Source organism: Pseudopodoces humilis, chromosome 9 (assembly GCF_049639895.1).
Source record: "Pseudopodoces humilis isolate 2021_Gansu_Grassland_sample_001 chromosome 9, ASM4963989v1, whole genome shotgun sequence".
Classification (NCBI taxonomy): Eukaryota; Metazoa; Chordata; class Aves; order Passeriformes; family Paridae; genus Pseudopodoces; species Pseudopodoces humilis.
This window is the reverse complement of record NC_142208.1, coordinates 34,019,286-34,033,798: the sequence shown is the minus strand read 5'-3', so window position 1 is coordinate 34,033,798 and position 14,513 is coordinate 34,019,286. Positions and strand designations below refer to the sequence as shown.

The following is a 14,513-nucleotide window of genomic DNA, read 5'->3' as shown; positions in this document are numbered from 1 at the left end:
CAATATCCAGCAGCAATATCCCAAATTATTGTTATTTTTTGTTATTGTTTCCACTCTGCATCAGCTCATTTGATGGGAAGATGCTCAAAGCAGCACCTGCAACAGCAGCCCCTGAGCCATTTCCCCAGGCCTGAATCCCTCTTGGGAACAAATCCACGAGTTTGTTCATCCCATTTTACAGACAGGGAAAAGGGAAGGCAACAATTTGCCCAGGGACACAAAGAACTTCAGTGACAGAGCCCAGAGCAGAGCCCAGCTCTCCCAGCACTAGGACTTTTTAGGGACTGAGTTGTATAATTTTGGGCTGGGCGGTAGCAGCACCTCCAAGGCTGACTGCAAATTTCCAAGAGGAATTTCCATCCTTCAGACAATGATGAATTGCTTCCCTTCCAAGCATGATATTAGGGCTATTAATTATTTGGATTATTAATGAATCTGTGCTAAAATGGGTCAGCACACTGTGCTCCAGCTGGAAGCACTTTGGGATTGCCAGGAGCTGACAAATCCCACCGGACCCCGGGATTCTCCTGCTTCCAACCACTGAGTGCAAGTGCTCACTTTTGTATTGCTTAGTCACATTTTAAGCACATTTTAAACCCAAGGCCGTTTTTTAAAGCCAGTTTTATTTATACATAGAGTTGGGAGTTGTAAAACACGTCCTGTGTGAAAGTCTGCTTTGAGTCTTTGCTGTTTTAAAGCTCCAGAGCAGGAGCTGGAAACGGCATTAAATAGAAATTGTGTGATTTGGATAAGACACTCCTTTAGATTCATATTTAATTGTTTTTTAGCTTCATCTCTATTCTCAAATTTAATTTTTGAAGAGACATGGAGAGACAAGAGGAGAACTGACCATAAACCCCACCAACTACAGCAGGAACAGGAGGGAACTTCAGCCAGGTGAGCAGTGCCAAACCCCCCATGTGATTTTACAGCCACCTGAATTTTTGAGGTTTTTCATGCTACTGTTTACAACTGATGATTTTTCTTAACCTTCTCCACTGATCAAACAAATGAGGGGTATTTTCAGGTCTTCTCAGTGCCAAGAGTTGTTCATTCTATTTTCCTGTATTGCCCTGGGCTCATAGCAGGAGCTGAGCTGCACCAGGATCGTTGTGGGATCTTTGTAAAAATCCACTTTGAGGAGACTCAGATCCTCAAAAACTGCAATGTGACACCTCCCATAACACAGCTGAGAGGTGAACCTGAACAAACTAATACCCAATGAAAAAGCAAAATACATGTAAAGATTTTGAAGGGAAAACCAGAAAGAGGCAGGGAAAGAATCGATATTTTTCTTCTGAGATAAAACAAAGCTGCTCTTTGGGATGGTTGTTCTGCCCAAGTTCCAGCAAGACAACTTTGTTTAGAATTAGTGAAAACTCAGGATCTCTGCTGTCCCACCAATGTGTGAAAACATTCCAGAGGGCAGTGGAGTGAGAGCTGGGTTGTGCTCAGTTCACAGCTCCTCCCAATGACTAAATAATCTCTTTGTAATCAAGGCAAGCATCCTGTTGGTTCTCAGGTGCTGGATTTAATTTTACTTGATACCCTTAGTCTCTAGCCAGGTAACAATTCCCCTCTGAAGGTGCACAGGAGTTTCCAGCACATCCCTGTAAATCAGCAGCCCTTCAGAAGGCTTTAAAAAACTGCTGCCTGGGTCAAATATTGCATTTCTGGATTACAGGGGTGCCTGAGGGGAGGAAGAGAGAGACGGGACTTCTGAGGCTGCATGGAAAGCCCAGACAGCAAACAGATTATTTTGTTCTTTGAGGGATACGACTGTGAGACAGGGCTTATCAACAGAACTCCCAGTTCTCATGTGAAATATCTTGATAAGTCTTGAAGTACAATCTTGCCATAAGCAGCTTTTCCTCTGGCAGCCGAAGTGAGCAGCAGTGATTGAGCAACCAGGTAATCCTGCCCCGGGCTCCTGGGACAGGGCTGGCTGCATCCCTCCTGCACTCACACCTGTGACACTCTGAAAAGGGGAAACTCATCTCCTCTTTGGGGTTTTTGGTGGTGTTTGAATGCTTAGAGGGCAAAAAAAGAGCATTGTGTTTATCTAGGTTACAGAACAAGAGACCTTGAGAGAAATGTCTCTGAAGGTTGGGGTTTTTTAGCCAATATTAGGCTGTCACTTCAAAAAATCATGGGATGGTTTGGGATGGAAGGGACCTTAAAATTCATCCAGTGCCATGGCAGGGACACCTTCCCCTGTCCCAGCTGCTCCAGCCCCAATGTCCAGCCTGGCCTTGGGCACTGCCAGGGATCCAGGGGCAGCCCCAGCTGCTCTGGGCACCTGTGCCAGGGCCTGCCCACCCTGCCAGGAACAATTCCTGCCCCAAATCCCATCCAGCCCTGCCCTCTGGCACTGGGAGCCATTCCCTGTGTCCTGTCCCTCCATCCCTTGTCCCCAGTCCCTCTCCAGCTCTCCTGGAGCCCCTTCAGGCCCTGGCAGGGGCTCTGAGCTCTCCCTGGAGCTTCTCCTCTCCAGGTGAGCCCCCCCAGCTGTTTCCAGCTCCGAGCTCTGGGAATGCTGACCACCCTCACACCCCAGGACGCTCCAGGGACCATCCCTGGCTGAGGATTCCCCACTCACCCGTCGGAGCCGGGCCGGGAGGGAGTGCTGTCCGAGGAGAGCGAGGACACGGAGGCCACGGACAGGGGCCGGGATGACGAGGGCATGGTGAAGGAGCGGACCATGGAGCGGGGCCGGCTGCCCCGCCGCTCATCCAGGCTGGACAGCTGCAGCCAAGAAATGCCAGATCTTACTGCTTAAATCCCCAAAAATCCGAGAGCCCCGTGCCAAAGGGAACGTGGGAAGGATTTTCCTCCAGGTAGAGTTTGGTATCATTAATAAATTAATAACAACCAATGCCTCCCTCGTGTTACCAACAAAGAAACAGGTTCTAAAGGAAATCCACCTAAAGGACTTGAAAGAAATATTTAGGTTCTCACAGGCAGATGTATAATTTTAAGCATATTCCAAGAATTCCTTTGTTCCAATGGTATTTCCAAGCTTTTTTACATCTTGCCTTTAAAAAACAATCTTTTCATATATAATTTTTTAATCCATCTCCACCATCGTTGTGACTGCCCTGTTAATATATTTCAGTGAAATGGACTCCATAAAAACCCAACAAACCCAAAGTAAAAACCCACAGAGAAACTTTATGGGGAAAATATCAGGAGAGACAATTTACAGAGTAACACCAGGTTAAGAAGAAAATACATGAAAGTTTTGGTTTTGTTTCAGTTTCAGAGTTCTGAATATTTCTCCAAGCTTTGCTAGTCATTAATAACTGATATATGCACAAAATAATTGAACTCTTGCCGTCAACAAATAAGAATCTCATGCTGTTTAATTACAGGTATATTTTCCACCCTGTCAACTACTGGTAAATTGGCCTTGTACAAGGAAGACAGAAGAGATAAAACTCCATCAGTCCTGAAAATTCTTACTGGTGGGTAGAGTGAAATTAGAGATAACACCACTTCCCAGCCATCTCCTTGATGATGTAAATGGATATTATTGAAGTGACTGACATGCAGGTATCATTAATGTTAATTACTTCTGTTCTCCCTGGGAATAAATTACTGTTTGAACTTTTTCCTGCAGATATAAACTCAAACTATGGGATTTGAAGGACCACGAACAGAACATCAGTTAAAGGATACCATGAAGGCTGGAATGTTCCCTGTGAGATCTCAGTGTCCCCATTAAAAAAAAGATGTCATTTCTATAGACAGAATCCCAGAATTATTTAGGGTGGAAAAGTCTTCCGAGATTGAGTCCCAGCTGTGCCCAGTCCTCACCTTGTCCCCAGCCCAGAGCACTGAGTGCCACATCCAGGAATTCCTTGGATTCCCACAGGGATGGGGTCTCCAAACCTCCCTGGGCAGCCCCTCCCAATCCTTGACAGCCTTTTCCATGGGGAAATTCCTGCTGCTGTCCCCCCTGAGCCTCCCCTGGCCCAGCCTGAGGCCGTTCCCTCTCCTCCTGTCCCTGTTCCCTGGCAGCAGATCCCAAATCCCCCCGGCTGTCCCCTCCTGCCAGGGACTTGTGCAGAGCCAGAAATTCCCCCTGATCTCCCTTTGCTCCAGGCAAAACATGATCTCATAATAGCACCCAATCCATGTATTTTTGACTGAAGTATCAATTTTATCCTGAATTAAAAAGCTGTTTGCTTTGTTTGTTCTGACCTTCACACTCAACGCTCAAAAGCAGAACAAACCTCCACTGGAAACACCACGGAATTCTTGGCTTTCCCTTAAGGATGAAGCAGCAACTGGAAATAAGTTGCTGGAATGAGAAAAGCATGAATTTCAATCCTTCTAAACTCTTGAGGCAGGAGCTGTGGTTTTCTTGCCTGCCTACAATCAGTGTAGGTACAACCACACGCTACCACAGAGCAGCACAACCCTCCCTTCCCCAAAGGAATTCCACCTGGGGAAAGGTGACATTCAGCTCTGGAAGAATCCTGCTGAGAGCCCATTTTAAAATTCACTTTTGTAACCCAAATCTTTCAGAATTGAAGGATTATCTTGACTTTCAAGGAACACACTCAGGCATTTTAGAAATTGCTCCCGTGCTCGGAAATGAAAGCACCGAGGCTTCCTCAACACCTCTCACCTGCTCACTATTCCGTCACTTGATGATCACTGGGAACAACCAGGAGTGCTGCACCTACATTTGCTTTTTCCAACCAATGGAATCACCACAGGGGAACGGAGAGCTGCTGTAATTTACGGGAATTCCGGATATTGCGAAAGGAGAAAGCGGGAGGGAACTTACGATGGCGCGGGCCCCGTACTGCTTTTCCACCTTGTCCTTCAGCTGCCTGAAGCACGCCTCCATCCTCTCGTGGAACGGCCTCAGGGCCTCCGTCACCTTCTCCCCGTGGATCCGGATGCCTTCTGCCAGGAATGGGATCTGGAAAGCAGAACTTGGCTGCTCCACCCTGCCCAGCTCTTCCCGAGCAAAGGGATGGGGAAACGCTCCCACAGCGGGGAAAGAGCTCGTGCAGGAGTAATAATAATAATAATAATAATAATAATAATAGCAACAGTAATAGTAATTATAACACTAATAATAATAACAATAAATAGCAGCAATAATAAAATATTCAAAATGGCAAGAATTAATTATTATGATCACAGTGACCATCATAATTCCTTGTACGTGATGCATCCAAACCCCTCTTCTCCAGGATTTACCTTTTTTTCTGTTAAGCAAAATCCTTTAAATTAAATACAGATCTAATTCTGCCCAGAAATCCCATCCTGGATTTATCCCACAGCACAAACCCTCCTGTGATATTCCATTCTCAAGCCCCCACAGATTCTGTATGTTAAAACACCAAACTGATGAGTCTCACACCAGGTTATTAATATCAAATCTTTTCCCAGTTCCACGAGGATAAAATCCTGAAGAAGAAAATAGTTTATGTTTTCTTTAATAAATGCTCTTTCTAAAGCTGCAAATGAGCTCCATCCTTGGACAGATATATATTGCAGAGCAATATTTATTAATAAAACATACAGTTTTAGATGCTATATAGTTCTCCTTAGAAAAAATATTTTATTTTCTCTGGGAAGAAAACAGAAGTGGGTAAAAATTAAATTAATTCTCTTTTGTAACTGAAAATAATCATTTATCTTCAAGGCTTCTGTCAGAAAATATCCATGCCAGCACAGGATTATATAATTAGTTCCTTGTGTGGAGGTGTAGCTGACCTTTGGAAATGTTTTAAGAGAGACATTTTCATTCCCACAGCTACCCAGACACACCATTAGAGTTTTCTACCTCCAGCTCAGGAAAAATATTTCCTCTTCCAGGTCCATTTCAGCCCACACAGTGCTCTGATTCTAACGCAGATATTCTCTGCAGCAATCAAGCTAAGAGGCTTCTCCTTAATAATTCATAATTAAATCATAATACTGATTAAAAACAGATTTTTCTAATAAGATTGAGCAGCAATCAGAAGGAGCAGCTTTATTAGTAAGGAGAATAATAAATACACAGATGAATTACAAACTTGAGAAATCTTATCAAGATGATTCCCTGAGATTTGGCATTATTTAAATGGACAGAGCTGCTTCCCCTGAAAGACTACAAAGTGAAGAATAATGACTTTATTTTTTGATCTAGTGGCTTTTATTTATAACCATATGGATTTGCACTTGATGAAAATTAAACATGAAACCAGAAAGTTTCCTTGCTCTAAATAAGTAAATTAACATCTAAATTTTCATAATTATCAGGCCACAGTGACCCTCCTGTTCTGGAGTGGTCCCTTGGCTCCTTTATTTCAAAGAACTGTTGACATTGGAAATGATTCTTATTAAAAACCTGGAATTACCAAGGTGAAGCACATGAGATTATTTTATGGGCAGAAAATGCACTGAGGAACCTGCCCTAGGGATCAGCCACCTCCAGAGGTTGGAAAATCAAACACGCGAAGTAAATGACGTTTGTAGGAAAAAAATAATGTGGGGAGAGGGAGAAGGAGAAAGAAAGGGAAGAGAAAAAGAGGGGAAGGGGAAAGAAGGAGATGGAAGATGAGGAGGAGGAGAAGGAGAAGAGGAAGAGGAGGAAGAGGAGGAAGAACAAAAGGAGAAGGACAGGTTTGCTAATCTTCTACAGAAATTGGAATTAATGAACATCCCATGGCTTTGCCTCAGAAGAATGTGAGGCTGCTGAGTCAGGATATCTGGCCTCCCTGTCCAAGAGCACTTCATCTTTAAACATTTATCAAGTGCAGGAAGAACTTTCCAGCTGTGTTACCATTTCTGTTTCACCTTTTCTACCAATTTCCAAATTCCTCCTGTCTCCTCTCCAGACTGAAACAAGGAAATGTGGTGATGACACGGACTTTTACACCTCCATGAGTTGTTGTCAGAGGCAGAATTTTGCCACATTCAGGATATTCCCGATTAATCTGGCCTTGGAGAATGGGCATTTTCATATTTCATAACTCAGTTCTTGGCTGATTTTAAAATTTTATAAAGTTCCACTGCAACTTCAAATTATTCCCTGATTTGTTTTCCCTTTTTTTTTTTTGGATCTCGATCTGCTTGGCTGAAAAGAATGACAAAAACAACATTGATTTGAATTATTAAATAATCTTTGAAAACAATCTTTCAGAACAAAGGTATCATAAAATATGAGCATAAAACCTGAGTTTGGTGTGCAGCAGTTCTTTCATCTCTGTACAAGGAGCACAAGGTTTTGATTTGCTGTGGTATTTTTCTGTTTTGCTGTGCTGTAAATACTTTAGCTAAATGCAGAGTGACTAATGTCCTCCATCATTCATTTCTCTGCCTTAATTTCAATCAATCATTTCATTATCTTCATGTTCAAATAAAAGATCAGCCTGAAATGGTGCAGTTGCATGGGAACACTTTTTTTGCCTAAGTTGGAAAAGCACCAAGAAGGACAGAAATGGACATTGCTCTGCTAATGGAATTTATCTGAATTAATAAGAGACAGAAACAAAATGTACACTTGGAGTTTGTGGGAATTATAGAAGGATAATATCCTGAATTCCACGGCACAATGGAGAAAGAGGGAAGGGGATGAAATAAAATGAAATTTAACTGGTCAGCTGGTAATACAATTGTCAGGCTCCTATTTCATATACCCGGATTGATTTATGCAGCAGGGAGAAAATTCTATGTGATTACAGAACTCCAAGCCCAGGATTATTGAAAAATGAAATCTCCTTTTTGCTTTCCATCACTGTCAGCCCAGGATGAACTCGGCCCCTTCCAAGGCTTCCATACACATCCCTCTCCCAATATTCCGGAGCTGACTCCCACCTGGCTGGAAACTGAAGTAAATGGAGAGGAATTTTAAATTTTAGGATCCCCTAAATGTGCATGAAATATCTAAGGTAATTTAAAAGCACTTAAAGGGCTTTTAGTGACTCTAATTTTCATATATAAAAATAGATTTTGATCCCTTTTCTATGTTTTCCTGCTTCCTGTTGTTTTGGAAGTACAAAACTGATGGGAAATCATGTGTTTAAAAGTCCTGAATAATTAAAATACAATGTGATCAGCTGCCATAGCTATTTTCAAATTGTAATATTATTTTAATACACAAGTGTCACCAAAATGAGCCTTTGCTGAGGGAAAGTGTGTTTGGAATTCCTTTGAAGCATCACTCTCAGAGGCAAAGACACAAAGCTGACACCAACTCAGTCTGCTGGGACCAAATTATTTTCCTCTATAAAACTTAAAACTTATAAAATTTAGTATTTTCTAAAAGCTCACAAGAAAATAAATTTTAAAAAGCCTTTTATTAATTTTTCTTTTGGCCAAAAGAGTTTTTTACTCACTGATAGTTTTATGGCCTTCAGAGGTTATTTTAGTTTTGAATTCTGTAGCTTTGGTTCTACTACCTCTTCAGACTGAAATCTACAGAAATGTAAATTATTCCCTTTATTATAAAGACAGAATTGAATATGAAAAGACAATGATTCACTTTCTTCTTCTGTGGGAAAAGAAAACATATCCAATCAACCTGGTATTTTTTTAGTTATCATAACATTATCCTGAGACTATAGAAAAATGTCCAGTATGTGACTATGGAACAAAACTGGAATTGTCTCGTTTGCCCTGAAAAACATGTTCTCATCTGATACAGATGGGAGATTGTCACTCACTATGTTTACAAAAAAAAAGGAAAAAGAAAATATCTTGATCATATTTGTTCTTTTCAACTTTATCAAAATGAGCAATTATGTCAGATTTGAAAAGATGAACTTTAACTCAAGCTCCAAGACGGATTTAAATGGCAAAGAAATGTACCCAAGGTGAGGATAATGTCTGAATTTCCTCCAAAGCGACACCAAGCTGCCTTTCCACAGCAGCTGCCTCTGCCAAACCTGACTTTAAGGTTTTTACCTGCCAAGCAATCAGATCCTTCAGCTTCTCAATCTTGTCATGATCCTCTGGATGCTCGTGCATGTATTTTTCAGTAAAAAAAGCCTAATTGTGAGAGAGAGAGAGAAATGAGCCATTATTTCAGAAATTGAAACATCAGAGGAATGAGCTACAATGAAGAGAAACTGATCAACTTAAAAATTCTGTCAAGTAACAGCTACAAACACAAAGTGAAAATTATGGAAGCACAGAACCAGAGTGATTTGGGCTGGAAAGGACCTTAAAACTCATCCAGTGCCACCCCAGCCATGGCAGGGACACCTTCCCCTGTCCCAGCTGCTCCAGCCCCAATGTCCAGCCTGGCCTTGGGCACTGCCAGGGATCCAGGGGCAGCCCCAGCTGCTCTGGGAATTCCATCCCAGCTCCTCCCCACCCTCACAAGGAAGGATTTACATTCCAATATCCCTTCCAGCCCTGCCCTCTGGCACTGGGAGCCATTCCCAGCCATTGTCCCAAATCCCTCTCCATATTTCCTCTTGGCTCCTCAGGCCCTGCAGGGCCACACTGAGCTCACCCCAGAGCTTCTCCTCTCCAGGCTGAACAATCCCAACTCTCCCAGCCTTTCCTCCCAGCAGAGCTGCCCCATCCCTCCTCTGGCCTCTCCCCATGTCCTTCCCGTGCTGGGATCAGCTGAGGCCCAGCAGGACGGGGAATCCTGACGGAATTCCGGGAATTCCGGCGTTACCTTCTCGTAGTTGGCGAAGCCGCCCATGACGGCGGGATCCACGATGCCGTTGAGCAGCATGGACAGGGGGTTGATGGGGAGGTTGGGATCGTTCAGGTGCTGCTGCACCATGTTATTGATCTTATCATTGGTCAGCTGCATGGTTTCGATGGCGTTTTCCAGAGGGCTGATCTCCACCTAAAACCCCAAACAAAAGGAGATTTCAAACCAGGGTCAGAGTTTTGAACCTGCTCAGCAAAACCCCACGGGCAGAAATATCCCAGGCCTTCCAGAACCGAGCTCTTTGTGAGATTTTTGACCAATCACTACCAGAAAGGGTGATTTCAGGCACTGGGCATCTCTGTGCTGCAGTAACTGAGATGGTGATGGGTATCAGGGCAGGAAGTTAACTGCATTTTGCTGCTGCTGCAGGAGGGATTACATCCCAGCACAACATCCAGAAGGGCTCTGGCAGCAACCACGTGAGGTGTTTGGGAGGATTACGGAGAACATCAGAGATTAAGGGTTGGTGAGTTTTAGCAGCACAAAGAAGATCCAGCTTAATGTAACAGTAAGAAAGAAATGATAACTTTAACGTGGGTTTTCTGATGGGAAATGTAATCCTAAGCCGCTCAAAAATCAAGATCTTTTTGCAGTGATTATTTTGGTGTGTTTCCAAGGACATCGAGTTGAATATGTTGATGAGATGACATCTAAACTATCTGCTGTGCTTTTTTCCCAAGAGGTCACATTTTCTTCATCTGAGCATCTGAGAAATAAAGGGAGAAATTTTCTTTCTACCTGGACTTCAATGAAGAGAATCCTCAGATGCCTTCATGGGGTGAATTAACTCTTATGTTGTCTAAAACTTGCTTTATTTTAATTGTCTGACCTCCAGCTACTTTTTATTCCCAGCTACCATGTCTTTCAAGAAGTTCATGTTGAAAAAACAGCATTAAGATATTTGAAATATTAGTGAATGGGCAGAGAATCAGTCACTTGCAGTGACCCAGAGTGTAGAGAGTCCTCACTGGAAGACACAGCCTGCTTGTATTAAAAAAATGATGTGGTAGGGAGAGGAAAGGAAGGTTAATTGAGGCCTGTGAGGAAAATGCAAGTGTATATTTGATTACAGCCTCATTTACATAAATGCTACATAAACAAAGCAGCACTTCTACCTGGCTATCAGTAGCTTACCCTGTTTCTGAGAACCACTTATAATCAAATCTCTTTAGTCGTTACTCTTACACCTGCCAGCTGATTACATCAAGGATGTTTTAATTAGCATTTTGAGCAGCCTGCCTGAATTATTCTGGAAGGCAGGGAAGGAGCCTGGTGTTTCTGCTGGGAATAGGGAGCAGGCCAGGCTCGGACAGAACCCAACGTGCCACGGGGGGATTCTGGACCGGGGAGTGAAGCCACGTTCAGAATCTGATTGGGCAAGAACTGCTGGGAACATCACAGGCTAAATTTAGGATTCTGTCATTTGTATTAATGGCCTTATAACTATGCAATAATGTGTTGATGAACCATTGCTTTTAAAGCTCTTGAGCATCTCCAGAAATTAGCACTCATTGAGCTGACAGCTTTTTGACTTTTCTGTAGCAGCAATCATGGCTTTCTTCCTCATTCTCCTTTCTTTTACTACTCTTGTAACACTCTAATTTTTTAAAAGCAGATGGAGAATTGCCATCTCACTACTACAAACTGGGCTTTGGAACCTGGTGAAAGCTATTTATTTATTTATGATAAGTGTAAATTCTGAGCCTTGTTCCCAGTGCCTTCCTGACTGGGCACTCCTCACTCTATCCAGGGAAAACAGGAATGACATTCTCCTGAGACATTTGTACCAGTAAAATATTCCAAGATAAAAACAAAACAGAGATGAGCATTTGTGCTTTTTAAACTCAAGTGTGATCCAAAATCTGATTTCTAACTCCCTGGCTGGTCTCAGCAAATTTTTCCCCTACAACTTCTCGTGTCCAGCTACAGCAAATCAGATACAGAATAACGAATGCTGGCCTCAAATTCCCTGCAGATAATGAACAGATTGCAAGGGTTTAGGTAAAAGTATTCAGAAGGAATTTGAAAAGCCAATAGGTTCCAAGCAATTCTGCATGTTCCCACGGGTTATGTAACATAATACACTGCATTTATGAAATTACTCCGTTCTCTCAGCACTGATTTGATGCCATCTCACCTCTCCCTTTAACGATATTCCAGTTCCATCAATAAAATATGAAACATGCAGAGCTGCTGGAGTATCCTAGTGCTTAGCAAGGGATCAATAATATCTGTATCCATAATCACAATTTAGCATTACAGGGATGTAAACCCTGTGATCCTCCTCACAACATTTTAGCTGACAGGGATCTTGAGGAAAGTCAATACCCATTTTGTAGGAGCTGTGCCAGAGGAGGTCAGAAGTTATCTGCAGCAGTATTCTCACACGTTATTAAGTTCCACTCTGCTATCATTTCTCAGCTAAGCAACTCACACAATCCTTGCTCCCAAAAGGCTGACAGGAAGCACTTTCCCAGGATTTGTGCCCATTCTGATGCCAGGCAGAGCATGAGGGAGGGACACAAAGTGCCTGTCAGGCTCTGCTCTCTGCCTTTACAAACAGCACTTCTTACCGTCATGAAGATAAATACAATCTTCTCCATCAGGGTTATATTGAAACTACGAAATTCATTAAAAATTCAATGTGTTTTATTCAGCTGCCTATTACTGTCACACATCACATTCATATTCTGTTACTATAGATACCATAGTAATTTTCTGCATTACTTCTGTTCATCCAAATACAACTGTCCAACATAACCTCAATGGAGCAATGAAAAAGGTTTTAATTAATCATATGCAAATTGTTCTTTTCCTTTAAAAATAAGCCTCACAAGAGAGATTTCAAAAACGCAGTAACAATGTTTTTATTGCTACTTAAAAATTACAGCTGCATAAGAATAATTTAATCTTAAAGGCGTTTAATGGATATGTCTTATCTAAACAGTCTAAATGGTTGAACAGAGAAATGAGTAATTTGGAGTTACTCTGTGAGGTTGCTGAGGGTGTATTTAGCTAAATATGGAGAAGAAACAAAAACAACCTTTAATCACGAGTGGTAAGAAATGCAGACATACAATGCCTTTGATTATTGAGGTATTTTGAATTAATGACAATCAAAACACCCAGATCCTCTTTTCTAAAGTTCAGCCTAGATTCTCTGGGATGGAGCAGGGTTTTCCTACACCACCTCAGGTCTCTCTTGGTTCTAGGCACCTGCTGAGAGACACAAATGCTTTCTGGAAGGGCTGAAGGCCTTGGAGGGCTGGCTGCTTTCCCTCAGGATGTGCCAGGTACAATCCCATGGATTCCTTGTTCACAGAACCAAGCACAGTCACACAAATGCTCCCTGGCTGTATAAAATCCCCATTTTTTTTACACAGTCTCAATAAATCCAAATCTTACCATGAAAACTGATTTGACTTCAAACCACCTGAGGATGCCTGGTAATTTATAGGCCGTCACGTAGATGGTTCTCTCAATCCACATGTTCTGCAAAGGGAGCACAAGTTATCAATGGACAGCTGGGACCCTAAAACTGCACCCCCAGCACAAGGACCAAGGTGTGGCAGATTTACAGAGCCAGGGGGGAATCCCAAATGGAAGATGGAGCAGCACTGATTTAAATCTGGGATTTAGCAGGGAATAACTGCTCCCCTTCTGAAGGAGAACAGCACAGAAAGATCCCCTGGTTTTACTGGATGTTCATGGAATCCCAGACTGGTTTGGGTTGGAAAGGACCTTAAAAGCCATCCAGATCCAGGAGCAGGGACACCTTCCACTGGCCCAGGCTGCTCCAAGTCCCATCCAATCTGGCCTTGGGCACTTCCAGGGATCCAGGGGCAGCCCCAGCTGCTCTGGGCACCTCTGCCAGGGCCTCCTCACAGCACTCATTTTATTGAGCATTAGATGAAACTAATGGTTTAAAAAAAAAAAATAAAAAAAAAAAGCAAAATATCACAAAATGTGTGAGTGACAAAAGATTTTCACATGCCCTGACTGGAATCTTCATGGCAAGAAAAGTTTCAGGTGTAACAATTTAAAATCCTTTCTCAGAAGAGCTGTATTTACAAAATAAATACAGCTTTGCCCATTTTTTTTCCTATTGGTATAAATGAGAACATGATAAATTGGCTTAATTAACTTTCTATGAAAAATAATCCCTTTAAACCTAGAATTCATTTCTCAACAAGCAAAAGATAATGAATGGCTCAGATGCTCAAAATAGAGGGGGATAAACAAGCGAACCCAAAGCGGTTCATGTCCTTCATCATTTCTTACGGCAAATTCGTTGTCTGGGTTTTTCTCTCCTTTTCGAACAGGGCGCGAATACTCAAAGCGTTGGACTTCATTCACCCTGTAGAAACTGGAAAGAGGGAAAAGAACCATGGGATCACAGAATGGATTGGGCTGGAAGTGACCTCAAACACCAGGCAATTCCAAACCCCAAATGCACATTGAAAATCAAACGCTGTCTGTTTAGGAATTGATACTAAATTCTAATGTTAAAAGAAGTCGATGAACTAATATGGGATCACTATTTTCCAGGGGGTTGGAATGTGTGCCAATATTAAAAATCACCATTAAAGGCCCTCACCCTAATGCCCACCCTCCATGGCTGTGAACAGATTCATTATCCAACAATAATGTGTTATAGAGGAGACTGAGAAAACAACAAAACCCAACCCAAACTCACCTCACAATTTGCTCTGACACCGGCCTGTGAAATTTCGAGGGTAAATCCAGTTTGGGCTTTACAGTGAAGCACTGAATATCTGAATTTCAGGGGTTAAGAAGTGAAAAGGGAATTTCAGTCACACAGAGCGAAAGAGCTCAG

At 42.4% G+C, this 14,513-nt stretch overlaps 1 protein-coding gene across 3 annotated transcripts in view; it reads right to left on the bottom strand.

Moving 5' to 3' along the window:
* The window catches only part of DOCK1 (dedicator of cytokinesis 1), a 261,997-nt gene that overhangs the window by 20,828 nt on the left and 226,656 nt on the right, over positions 1–14,513 (bottom strand). For all 3 annotated transcript variants that reach the window (XM_014257704.2, XM_005528870.3, XM_088059823.1), the window contains exons 42-48: positions 14,373–14,451; positions 13,958–14,042; positions 13,082–13,168; positions 9,635–9,811; positions 8,911–8,994; positions 4,796–4,933; positions 2,600–2,745 (exon numbers count right to left, since the gene is read on the bottom strand). In XM_014257704.2, coding sequence (XP_014113179.2) covers positions 2,600–2,745; positions 4,796–4,933; positions 8,911–8,994; positions 9,635–9,811; positions 13,082–13,168; positions 13,958–14,042; positions 14,373–14,451 — 796 coding nt within the window. The remainder of the gene's footprint in view (positions 1–2,599; positions 2,746–4,795; positions 4,934–8,910; positions 8,995–9,634; positions 9,812–13,081; positions 13,169–13,957; positions 14,043–14,372; positions 14,452–14,513) is intronic.